The sequence below is a fragment of the Eucyclogobius newberryi genome, unplaced genomic scaffold (genome assembly GCF_026437365.1).
Source record: "Eucyclogobius newberryi isolate DKJ021-1_F unplaced genomic scaffold, fEucNew1.0.hap1 SCAF_11, whole genome shotgun sequence".
Lineage (NCBI taxonomy): Eukaryota > Metazoa > Chordata > Actinopteri > Gobiiformes > Gobiidae > Eucyclogobius > Eucyclogobius newberryi.
The window spans coordinates 62,233-74,666 of NW_027315735.1; the positions used below are offsets into that span (position 1 = coordinate 62,233).

General features: G+C 35.7%; 1 protein-coding gene across 1 annotated transcript in view; it reads right to left on the reverse strand.

Moving 5' to 3' along the window:
* Positions 1 to 854: 854 nt before the first annotated feature.
* The window catches only part of LOC140348630 (integrin alpha-6-like), a 166,150-nt gene continuing 154,570 nt past the window's right edge, over positions 855 to 12,434 (reverse strand). Inside the window, exons 13-25 of the mRNA XM_072434627.1 lie at positions 4,180 to 4,314; positions 3,991 to 4,112; positions 3,770 to 3,914; positions 3,165 to 3,248; positions 2,641 to 2,720; positions 2,502 to 2,576; positions 2,341 to 2,443; positions 2,100 to 2,276; positions 1,551 to 1,658; positions 1,377 to 1,487; positions 1,216 to 1,320; positions 1,022 to 1,147; positions 855 to 950 (exon numbers count right to left, since the gene is read on the reverse strand). Coding sequence (XP_072290728.1) covers positions 870 to 950; positions 1,022 to 1,147; positions 1,216 to 1,320; positions 1,377 to 1,487; positions 1,551 to 1,658; positions 2,100 to 2,276; positions 2,341 to 2,443; positions 2,502 to 2,576; positions 2,641 to 2,720; positions 3,165 to 3,248; positions 3,770 to 3,914; positions 3,991 to 4,112; positions 4,180 to 4,314 — 1,452 coding nt within the window. The 3' untranslated portion in view covers positions 855 to 869. The remainder of the gene's footprint in view (positions 951 to 1,021; positions 1,148 to 1,215; positions 1,321 to 1,376; positions 1,488 to 1,550; positions 1,659 to 2,099; positions 2,277 to 2,340; positions 2,444 to 2,501; positions 2,577 to 2,640; positions 2,721 to 3,164; positions 3,249 to 3,769; positions 3,915 to 3,990; positions 4,113 to 4,179; positions 4,315 to 12,434) is intronic.

The following is a 12,434-nucleotide window of genomic DNA, read 5'->3' on the forward strand; positions in this document are numbered from 1 at the left end:
AATCAAAGCAACTGTGAGTTAAAGGACGTAGGAACTGATTTATTCTATGAAGTCTTTATTCTGTTGTAAAATCAGTGATATAATGCCAACCCAATGGACATTTTGGACTATCCCTAAAGCTCTTTGAGTGTTTCATGTTTTTAATGTATTTATTTTGTAATCAAATGTCTTGATGTTGCTGTTTTAAAACTCCTCATTTTTTTGTAAAATCAAAATTGTTGCATTGCAAAATACTGACTACATTTTCAGTAGTGTGTACTTTTTTGTATGGTTGTTTTATACTGTCAGCTGTGTTTTTACAAGAGTGCTTTCCAAATATTTTTTAAAGCCAGAGAGTTGAAATTGAAAGCTGTTTTTGAATGTTAAGAGGAGAAAAGTGTGCTTAGATCATATCAAATGTTGCCTGAATGCAAAAATGGATCACAATAGTTGGGTATTTCATTGGAAAGGGATAAATAATGTACAAACTTCTCTGATGAATTATGAAGATTTGTGGAATTTGAAAACACGTTGCTGCCTTTTGTATAATTACAAACGTTTAATTCCTTGTCACGCAGTCAGTCCCTCATTTAAATGTATTGTTATACATCATTTGGGGTTATAAAATCTTATCTCTCTGTGTTTTGTTCATGGGCCCAATAACAAACACTGGGTGTAAAAGCACAGCACTTTGTCTGTTGTAACAGTTCTGGTATGAATGTGATACTTATTAAAGGTTTTGAGACAACCAACCTTTTGTCATTAGAAAAAAAACTATTTGTTATGAACTAAAATGATTTAAAGCTGCCTAATGTACATTGTTCTGCCCGCGCGCTTGTCTCCGTGGAACAAGAGTCAAAGAAAAAGCAGAAATGTGACACAAAGTCAAATTATAAAAGGTTTTTCATTTCTTGTCTTGGTTCTTGGTTTTTTAACTTCTTCTTTGGAGAGATGCAGTCGCCAGGCCCGTACTGGAAACCATATATTGTAAGACAGAAAGTAGAATGATATAAAATGATGTTCAGTCCAAATTCTGTTTTACCTTCCACATTATAAAAGTTGCAAATCCCAAAATAAGCAAGAAGGCGATAACTGTCAAAAAGATGATCCACCAAGCCACTTTGGTCAAGTATTCAACTTTCTTCTCAAGGAACACAGTCAGCTTGACCTACGTTTACCACAAACAGTTAATATTACAGTTTTACAAAGAACTAACAACTGTATTCATCGTTTTACCTTGGCGGCCGTCTCATCAGAAATCAGTCCAATATTTTCTGGAGAGTGCAATAAACTGAGAGATGCGTCCACTACAATGTCAAGGTAATTCAACGCGCTATAATCCTGAAAGAGAGACATATTAGGAGATTTGTTTGAAGCTAAATGAAGTTGTCATTTACCTCTGTAAATGTAGTATTCCATAAATATGAATGCAGAACGATGAGAGCGTTACTGTCCAAACCCTGCAGGGGGCAGCGGATCTCAGCGCACCTCAGTCCGTCTGAACATGTCTGAAAATAAACAAGGACATTAGGCTAAACACAGATTATAAATATTATAATCTAAATACTTACCAGTGATTTAAATGTTCTCTTTATGGGTTGAAATAGGATCTTCTCAGTGGATAGTGGTTCAAGCTCACCTTCCACTTCACGCCTCCTTCTTTGTATGTCAGACCAGCCCTTGAGATTAAACGTGAGCATTTTAGAAAACAAAACAGAAAATAGAGAAAAACAGTGGCCATTTACTGCCTTAGAACAGATTTGGCTTTCGGAGTTTCACCAGATCTACACTAGGTCTGTAACAGGACTACTCCAGGTCAAAGCTCTTAAAAAAGGAATGAAATTTACCAAAGAAGAGCCAAAAAGTGTATAAAATGTACTTTAAATGAAGTAAAAGCTCATTCGCTTGCAAACAAACAGAAAACTATTGGATTGTAGGCTATAATACCTCCTGGAAACTACTACAATATAAATTCTTTGTAGGTCAAACTAATGTTACGCCCCTGGATTTGTTCAAAATGTGCACTATCAACTAAATAAATCATAAATTGCAAATCTTAACAAAATTAGAATCAGAAATCAGCAAATGCATCTCAAAATCATGCTTAAGTCATGCTTTACCTTGATGTGTTTGAGTGGATTGATCTCAGTTCCAGGTGAACAGAGAAGGGGCTGCACTCCTTTACTGCTGACATGAGTCAAATACACCAACCATTTCCCCACAGCATTCTCTTTAGGCCAAAAGATGTTCAATGAAATATTTGCAAAGGATTTGAGAGGTCGGCCCAGATTTGTAATCTGTAAAAACATGTCATACGTTATCGCTTCTTGTTGTAAATGAGACAAAAATGGCCAAACTCACTCGAAATTCAAACTGAACCGGGGTCCCAATCTCCTGCTCTGAAGTGATGGCACTTTCGCCTTTCCAGCTTTCACCCATCGACACTTGGGAAGGTCTGGCGAGTCTAAAGACGGGAGAAGGCTCAGCAGGCTGCTGTGATACACTCTCTAAAAGATACTTACGCATGAACCTGCAGTTTCAGTTCAAACACGACTCTGGCAGAAGCTTCCACTGAGCTTATGAGCTGCTCACTTGTCCTGCGTCACAAACACTGTTACACATTATCCACACAATCCACCTTATGTGCGTTTCACTACTTACGTTGTGAGTAAAAGAGTGACGTTAACATGTGTTGTGCTCAATGAGATGCCTGATGTTTCAAGAATGACATAAAAAGTAATCTACAACAAACAAAGGTGTCATTATGATAACTAGGGTGAAATATTGAAATATTGATATATTTTGACACAAAATGTTGTGATAACATGTTGGTATTGTGGTCTTCTGTATTGGTACATCACCATGAGTATTTTTTGGTATAAGTTACAGATTATTTTGTGACAGCGCTACAATTGTGTTGCTTGTTTAGAGAAAGGAAATGTGTTCCTGTAAAACATTTGACATATTCATTGTTCTGATGATTAAAGGGTTTGAGTATTTTTGTTTCAGGTTTGTGCTAGTTGTGGTTTAATAAAGAAAAACATTGTTAATATGTATTGGGTTCTTTAAAATATAGTGATGATTGCAGAATATCAGTAGTATATCCTTTATCACATGTATTGTATAGTAAGCTGTGAATCACATGGTGATGGGTTAGGGTTAGGGTTGTGATTCTCAGTCCTCACCTCAGCGTCTCTCTGCAGTGGGTTTCCCAGGTCACAGTTCACCAAAGTTCCTTTGTCATTAGCTGTGCAGCTCACGGGAGTTTCCTGGTTAAAAACATTTAAAGTAATTGACAGTAAGCCTACCGAATTGCACGCTCTTAACCAGCAGGTGCTACTGTAGGCAATACCTGTAAAATACCATCTTTAAGCAAGAAAACTAAAAGAATCAAGCAAGTACAGTTTTAGTTTTAATGCTAAATGCTAATGTTTCCCGGCCTTAATGCTGCAGAATACAATGAGCTACACAACTAATAGCCTCATCGTTTTGTGAATATGTCTGGTATTTTTAATCTATTAAGACTGACTTTAACCACCATGTTGGCACAGTAGGCTTGTGTAGGCTGAAATAACTCTTCTACATTAACCTTTCAAATGCTGCCATCTGCTGGAAATCTTGAGGTATTACAAAGACTATAACCTTCATTCCAGTATGAATGTTTGTTGATTATAACATTAACCAGAATATGTACAACATGCTCACACAGTATTCACACAGTCACACAGTATTTCTTGAGGCCTTGAGAAAGGCACTGTTCAGGAAATATACTTCTCCCTGTGGTACTCACTGACTGGTGAATAGTGGAATAATGGAGAGTATCTGGCAGTGTAATGCTCAGTCTACTCTCGTGTGCATCGTCTCCATTCCTGTTTGTCGCTGTTATTTCCAGTGCAATGTTTCCATCAGAGGGAGTGATGACTGCAAGGCCATCTCTAAGCAAATATTAAGGAACCTATTATCATGACTGTAGTGACAATCCTGAATGTATTTGTTTTACTTTGGCCTTACCTGTGGAGTGACGTGAACACATTTGTATTGTTCTCTTTCTGTGTGGAGCAGAACTTGTATTCAACTGCGAGTTGACTTTGGCATACATTGTCTGGACCGCAGCCTGCATTTATCAACGTAATCTGTTGGCAAGTTCAAACAATGTAAAGAATATTCATATTTTGAGTAAAAGACAAAATTGGACAATACCTCAGAGACAGCTTTCTTCTGCTGGTAGAGGTTTAACACTGGGGACAGATCCGACTGGCCAGTGCTGGAGGAAGAGCTCACCAAGGATACAGAGACGGAAATGGGAATCTTGTGCAGCTTGTCCACGATGTCGCGCTGTTGAAGATGAAACAAGTGTAAAGATGTAACTGCAGAACAAGTGTAAAGATGTAACTGCAGAACAAGTGTAAAGATGTAACTGCAGAACAAGTGTAAAGATGTAACTGCAGAACAAGTGTAAAGATGTAACTGCAGAACAAGTGTAAAGATGTAACTGCAGAACAAGTGTAAAGATGTAACTGCACAACAAGTGTAAAGATGTAACTGCAGAACAAGTGTAAAGATGTAACTGCAGAACAAGTGTAAAGATGTAACTGCAGAACAAGTGTAAAGATGTAACTGCAGAACAAGTGTAAAGATGTAACTGCACAACAAGTGTAAAGATGTAACTGCAGAACAAGTGTAAAGATGTAACTGCAGAACAAGTGTAAAGATGTAACTGCAGAACAAGTGTAAAGATGTAAAGATGTAACTGCAGAACAAGTGTAAAGATGTAACTGCAGAACAAGTGTAAAGATGTAACTGCAGAACAAGAGTAAAGATGTAACTGCAGAACAAGTGTAAAGATGTAACTGCAGAACAAGTGTAAAGATGTAACTGCAGAACAAGTGTAAAGATGTAACTGCAGAACAAGAGTAAAGATGTAACTGCAGAACAAGTGTAAAAATGTAACTGCAGAACAAGAGTAAAGATGTAAAGATGTAACTGCAGAACAAGTGTAAAGATGTAACTGCAGAACAAGTGTAAAGATGTAACTGCAGAACAAGTGTAAAGATGTAACTGCAGAACAAGTGTAAAAATGTAACTGCAGAACAAGTGTAAAGATGTAACTGCAGAACAAGTGTAAAAATGTAACTGCAGAACAAATGTAAAAATGTAACTGCAGAACAAATGTAAAGATGTAACTGCAGAACAAGTGTAAAGATGTAACTGCAGAACAAGTGTAAAGATGTAACTGCAGAACAAATGTAAAGATGTAAAGATGTAACTGCAGAACAAGTGTAAAGATGTAAAGATGTAACTGCAGAACAAGAGTAAAGATGTAAAGATGTAACTGCAGAACAAATGTAAAGATGTAACTGCAGAACAAGAGTAAAGATGTAACTGCACAACAAGTGTAAAGATGTAACTGCAGAACAAGTGTAAAGATGTAACTGCAGAACAAGTGTAAAGATGTAAAGATGTAACTGCAGAACAAGTGTAAAGATGTAAAGATGTAACTGCAGAACAAGAGTAAAGATGTAAAGATGTAACTGCAGAACAAGTGTAAAGATGTAACTGCACAACAAGTGTAAAGATGTAACTGCAGAACAAGTGTAAAGATGTAACTGCACAACAAGTGTAAAGATGTAACTGCAGAACAAGTGTAAAGATGTAACTGCAGAACAAGTGTAAAGATGTAAAGATGTAACTGCAGAACAAGTGTAAAGATGTAAAGATGTAACTGCAGAACAAGAGTAAAGATGTAAAGATGTAACTGCAGAACAAGTGTAAAGATGTAACTGCAGAACAAGAGTAAAGATGTAACTGCAGAACAAGTGTAAAGATGTAACTGCAGAACAAGTGTAAAGATGTAAAGATGTAACTGCAGAACAAGAGTAAAGATGTAAAGATGTAACTGCAGAACAAATGTAAAGATGTAACTGCACAACAAGTGTAAAGATGTAACTGCAGAACAAGTGTAAAGATGTAACTGCAGAACAAGTGTAAAGATGTAACTGCAGAACAAGAGTAAAGATGTAAAGATGTAACTGCAGAACAAGTGTAAAGATGTAACTGCAGAACAAGTGTAAAGATGTAACTGCAGAACAAGTGTAAAGATGTAACTGCAGAACAAGTGTAAAGATGTAACTGCACAAGTGTAAAGATGTAACTGCAGAACAAGAGTAAAGATGTAACTGCAGAACAAGTGTAAAGATGAAACTGCAGAACAAGTGTAAAGATGTAACTGCAGAACAAGAGTAAAGATGTAACTGCAGAACAAATGTAAAGATGTAAAGATGTAACTGCAGAACAAGTGTAAAGATGTAACTGCAGAACAAGTGTAAAGATGTAACTGCAGAACAAGTGTAAAGATGTAAAGATGTAACTGCAGAACAAATGTAAAGATGTAACTGCAGAACAAGTGTAAAGATGTAACTGCAGAACAAGTGTAAAGATGTAAAGATGTAACTGCAGAACAAGTGTAAAGATGTAACAGCAGAACAAGTGTAAAGATGTAAATGCAGAACAAATGTAAAGATGTAACTGCAGAACAAGTGTAAAGATGTAACTGCAGAACAAGAGTAAAGATGTAACTGCAGAACAAGTGTAAAGATGTAACTGCAGAACAAGTGTAAAGATGTAACTGCAGAACAAGTGTAAAGATGTAAAGATGTAACTGCAGAACAAGTGTAAACATGTAACTGCAGAACAAGTGTAAAGATGTAACTGCAGAACATGTGTAAAGATGTAACTGCAGAACAAGTGTAAAGATGTAAAGATGTAACTGCAGAACAAATGTAAAGATGTAACTGCAGAACAAGTGTAAAGATGTAACTGCAGAACAAGTGTAAAGATGTAAAGATGTAACTGCAGAACAAGTGTAAAGATGTAACAGCAGAACAAGTGTAAAGATGTAACAGCAGAACAAGTGTAAAGATGTAACTGCAGAACAAGTGTAAAGATGTAACTGCAGAACAAGTGTAAAGATGTAACTGCAGAACAAGTGTAAAGATGTAACTGCAGAACAAATGTAAAGATGTAACTGCAGAACAAGTGTAAAGATGTAACTGCAGAACAAGAGTAAAGATGTAACTGCAGAACAAGTGTAAAGATGTAACTGCAGAACAAGTGTAAAGATGTAAAGATGTAACTGCAGAACAAATGTAAAGATGTAACTGCACAACAAGTGTAAAGATGTAACTGCAGAACAAGTGTAAAGATGTAACTGCAGAACAAGTGTAAAGATGTAACTGCAGAACAAGTGTAAAGATGTAACTGCAGAACAAGTGTAAAGATGTAACTGCAGAACAAATGTAAAGATGTAACTGCAGAACAAGTGTAAAGATGTAACTGCAGAACAAGAGTAAAGATGTAACTGCAGAACAAGTGTAAAGATGTAACTGCAGAACAAGTGTAAAGATGTAAAGATGTAACTGCAGAACAAATGTAAAGATGTAACTGCACAACAAGTGTAAAGATGTAACTGCAGAACAAGTGTAAAGATGTAACTGCAGAACAAGTGTAAAGATGTAACTGCAGAACAAGTGTAAAGATGTAACTGCAGAACAAGTGTAAAAATGTAACTGCAGAACAAGTGTAAAGATGTAACTGCAGAACAAGTGTAAAAATGTAACTGCAGAACAAATGTAAAAATGTAACTGCAGAACAAATGTAAAGATGTAACTGCAGAACAAGTGTAAAGATGTAACTGCAGAACAAGTGTAAAGATGTAACTGCAGAACAAATGTAAAGATGTAAAGATGTAACTGCAGAACAAGTGTAAAGATGTAAAGATGTAACTGCAGAACAAGAGTAAAGATGTAAAGATGTAACTGCAGAACAAATGTAAAGATGTAACTGCAGAACAAGAGTAAAGATGTAACTGCACAACAAGTGTAAAGATGTAACTGCAGAACAAGTGTAAAGATGTAACTGCAGAACAAGTGTAAAGATGTAAATATGTAACTGCAGAACAAGTGTAAAGATGTAAAGATGTAACTGCAGAACAAGAGTAAAGATGTAAAGATGTAACTGCAGAACAAGTGTAAAGATGTAACTGCACAACAAGTGTAAAGATGTAACTGCAGAACAAGTGTAAAGATGTAACTGCAGAACAAGTGTAAAGATGTTAAGATGTAACTGCAGAACAAGTGTAAAGATGTAAAGATGTAACCGCAGAACAAGAGTAAAGATGTAAAGATGTAACTGCAGAACAAGTGTAAAGATGTAACTGCAGAACAAGAGTAAAGATGTAACTGCAGAACAAGTGTAAAGATGTAACTGCAGAACAAGTGTAAAGATGTAAAGATGTAACTGCAGAACAAGAGTAAAGATGTAACTGCAGAACAAATGTAAAGATGTAACTGCACAACAAGTGTAAAGATGTAACTGCAGAACAAGTGTAAAGATGTAACTGCAGAACAAGTGTAAAGATGTAACTGCAGAACAAGAGTAAAGATGTAAAGATGTAACTGCAGAACAAGTGTAAAGATGTAACTGCAGAACAAGTGTAAAGATGTAACTGCAGAACAAGTGTAAAGATGTAACTGCAGAACAAGTGTAAAGATGTAACTGCACAACAAGTGTAAAGATGTAACTGCAGAACAAGAGTAAAGATGTAACTGCAGAACAAGTGTAAAGATGAAACTGCAGAACAAGTGTAAAGATGTAACTGCAGAACAAGAGTAAAGATGTAACTGCAGAACAAATATAAAGATGTAAAGATGTAACTGCAGAACAAGTGTAAAGATGTAACTGCAGAACAAGTGTAAAGATGTAACTGCAGAACAAGTGTAAAGATGTAAAGATGTAACTGCAGAACAAATGTAAAGATGTAACTGCAGAACAAGTGTAAAGATGTAACTGCAGAACAAGTGTAAAGATGTAAAGATGTAACTGCAGAACAAGTGTAAAGATGTAACAGCAGAACAAGTGTAAAGATGTAACTGCAGAACAAATGTAAAGATGTAACTGCAGAACAAGTGTAAAGATGTAACTGCAGAACAAGAGTAAAGATGTAACTGCAGAACAAGTGTAAAGATGTAACTGCAGAACAAGTGTAAAGATGTAACTGCAGAACAAGTGTAAAGATGTAAAGATGTAACTGCAGAACAAGTGTAAACATGTAACTGCAGAACAAGTGTAAAGATGTAACTGCAGAACATGTGTAAAGATGTAACTGCAGAACAAGTGTAAAGATGTAAAGATGTAACTGCAGAACAAATGTAAAGATGTAACTGCAGAACAAGTGTAAAGATGTAACTGCAGAACAAGTGTAAAGATGTAAAGATGTAACTGCAGAACAAGTGTAAAGATGTAACAGCAGAACAAGTGTAAAGATGTAACAGCAGAACAAGTGTAAAGATGTAACTGCAGAACAAGTGTAAAGATGTAACTGCAGAACAAGTGTAAAGATGTAACTGCAGAACAAGTGTAAAGATGTAACTGCAGAACAAATGTAAAGATGTAACTGCAGAACAAGTGTAAAGATGTAACTGCAGAACAAGAGTAAAGATGTAACTGCAGAACAAGTGTAAAGATGTAACTGCAGAACAAGTGTAAAGATGTAAAGATGTAACTGCAGAACAAATGTAAAGATGTAACTGCACAACAAGTGTAAAGATGTAACTGCAGAACAAGTGTAAAGATGTAACTGCAGAACAAGTGTAAAGATGTAACTGCAGAACAAGTGTAAAGATGTAACTGCAGAACAAGTGTAAAGATGTAAAGATGTAACTGCAGAACAAGTGTAAAGATGTAACTGCAGAACAAGTGTAAAGATGTAACTGCAGAACAAGTGTAAAGATGTAACAGCAGAACAAGTGTAAAGATGTAACTGCAGAACAAGTGTAAAAATGTAACTGCAGAACAAGTGTAAAGATGTAACTGCAGAACAAGTGTAAAAATGTAACTGCAGAACAAATGTAAAGATGTAACTGCAGAACAAGTGTAAAGATGTAACTGCAGAACAAGAGTAAAGATGTAACTGCAGAACAAGTGTAAAGATGTAAAGATGTAACTGCAGAACAAATGTAAAGATGTAACTGCAGAACAAGTGTAAAGATGTAACTGCAGAACAAGTGTAAAGATGTAAAGATGTAACTGCAGAACAAGTGTAAAGATGTAACAGCAGAACAAGTGTAAAGATGTAACAGCAGAACAAGTGTAAAGATGTAACTGCAGAACAAGTGTAAAGATGTAACTGCAGAACAAGTGTAAAGATGTAACTGCAGAACAAGTGTAAAGATGTAACTGCAGAACAAATGTAAAGATGTAACTGCAGAACAAGTGTAAAGATGTAACTGCAGAACAAGAGTAAAGATGTAACTGCAGAACAAGTGTAAAGATGTAACTGCAGAACAAGTGTAAAGATGTAAAGATGTAACTGCAGAACAAATGTAAAGATGTAACTGCACAACAAGTGTAAAGATGTAACTGCAGAACAAGTGTAAAGATGTAACTGCAGAACAAGTGTAAAGATGTAACTGCAGAACAAGTGTAAAGATGTAACTGCAGAACAAGTGTAAAGATGTAAAGATGTAACTGCAGAACAAGTGTAAAGATGTAACTGCAGAACAAGTGTAAAGATGTAACTGCAGAACAAGTGTAAAGATGTAACAGCAGAACAAGTGTAAAGATGTAACTGCAGAACAAGTGTAAAAATGTAACTGCAGAACAAGTGTAAAGATGTAACTGCAGAACAAGTGTAAAAATGTAACTGCAGAACAAATGTAAAGATGTAACTGCAGAACAAGTGTAAAGATGTAACTGCAGAACAAGAGTAAAGATGTAACTGCAGAACAAGTGTAAAGATGTAACTGCAGAACAAATGTAAAGATGTAAAGATGTAACTGCAGAACAAGTGTAAAGATGTAAAGATGTAACTGCAGAACAAGAGTAAAGATGTAAAGATGTAACTGCAGAACAAATGTAAAGATGTAACTGCACAACAAGTGTAAAGATGTAACTACAGAACAAGTGTAAAGATGTAACTGCAGAACAAGTGTAAAGATGTAAAGATGTAACTGCAGAACAAGTGTAAAGATGTAAAGATGTAACTGCAGAACAAGAGTAAAGATGTAAAGATGTAACTGCAGAACAAGTGTAAAGATGTAACTGCAGAACAAGTGTAAAGATGTAACTGCAGAACAAATGTAAAGATGTAACTGCAGAAAAAGTGTAAAGATGTAACTGCAGAACAAGAGTAAAGATGTAACTGCAGAACAAGTGTAAAGATGTAACTGCAGAACAAGTGTAAAGATGTAAAGATGTAACTGCAGAACAAGAGTAAAGATGTAAAGATGTAACTGCAGAACAAGTGTAAAGATGTAACTGCAGAACAAGTGTAAAGATGTAAAGATGTAACTGCAGAACAAGTGTAAAGATGTAACTGCAGAACAAGTGTAAAGATGTAACTGCAGAACAAGTGTAAAGATGTAACTGCAGAACAAGTGTAAAGATGTAACTGCACAACAAGTGTAAAGATGTAACTGCAGAACAAGAGTAAAGATGTAACTGCAGAACAAGTGTAAAGATGTAACTGCAGAACAAGTGTAAAGATGTAACTGCAGAACAAGTGTAAAGATGAAACTGCAGAACAAGTGTAAAGATGTAACTGCAGAACAAGTGTAAAGATGTAACTGCAGAACAAGAGTAAAGATGTAACTGCAGAACAAATGTAAAGATGTAAAGATGTAACTGCAGAACAAGTGTAAAGATGTAACTGCAGAACAAGTGTAAAGATGTAACTGCAGAAAAAGTGTAAAGATGTAAAGATGTAACTGCAGAACAAATGTAAAGATGTAACTGCAGAACAAGTGTAAAGATGTAACTGCAGAACAAGTGTAAAGATGTAACAGCAGAACAAGTGTAAAGATGTAACTGCAGAACAAATGTAAAGATGTAACTGCAGAACAAGAGTAAAGATGTAACTGCAGAACAAGTGTAAAGATGTAACTGCAGAACAAGTGTAAAGATGTAAAGATGTAACTGCAGAACTAGTGTAAAGATGTAACTGCAGAACAAGTGTAAAGATGTAACTGCAGAACATGTGTAAAGATGTAACTGCAGAACAAGTGTAAAGATGTAAAGATGTAACTGCAGAACAAGTGTAAAGATGTAACTGCAGAACAAGTGTAAAGATGTAAAGATGTAACTGCAGAACAAATGTAAAGATGTAACTGCAGAACAAGTGTAAAGATGTAACTGCAGAACAAGTGTAAAGATGTAAAGATGTAACTGCAGAACAAGTGTAAAGATGTAACAGCAGAACAAGTGTAAAGATGTAACTGCAGAACAAGTGTAAAGATGTAACTGCAGAACAAGTGTAAAGATGTAACTGCAGAACAAGTGTAAAGATGTAACTGCAGAACAAGTGTAAAGATGTAACAGTAGAACAAGTGTAAAGATGTAACTGCAGAACAAGTGTAAAGATGTAACTGCAGAACAAGTGTAAAGATGTAACTGCAGAACAA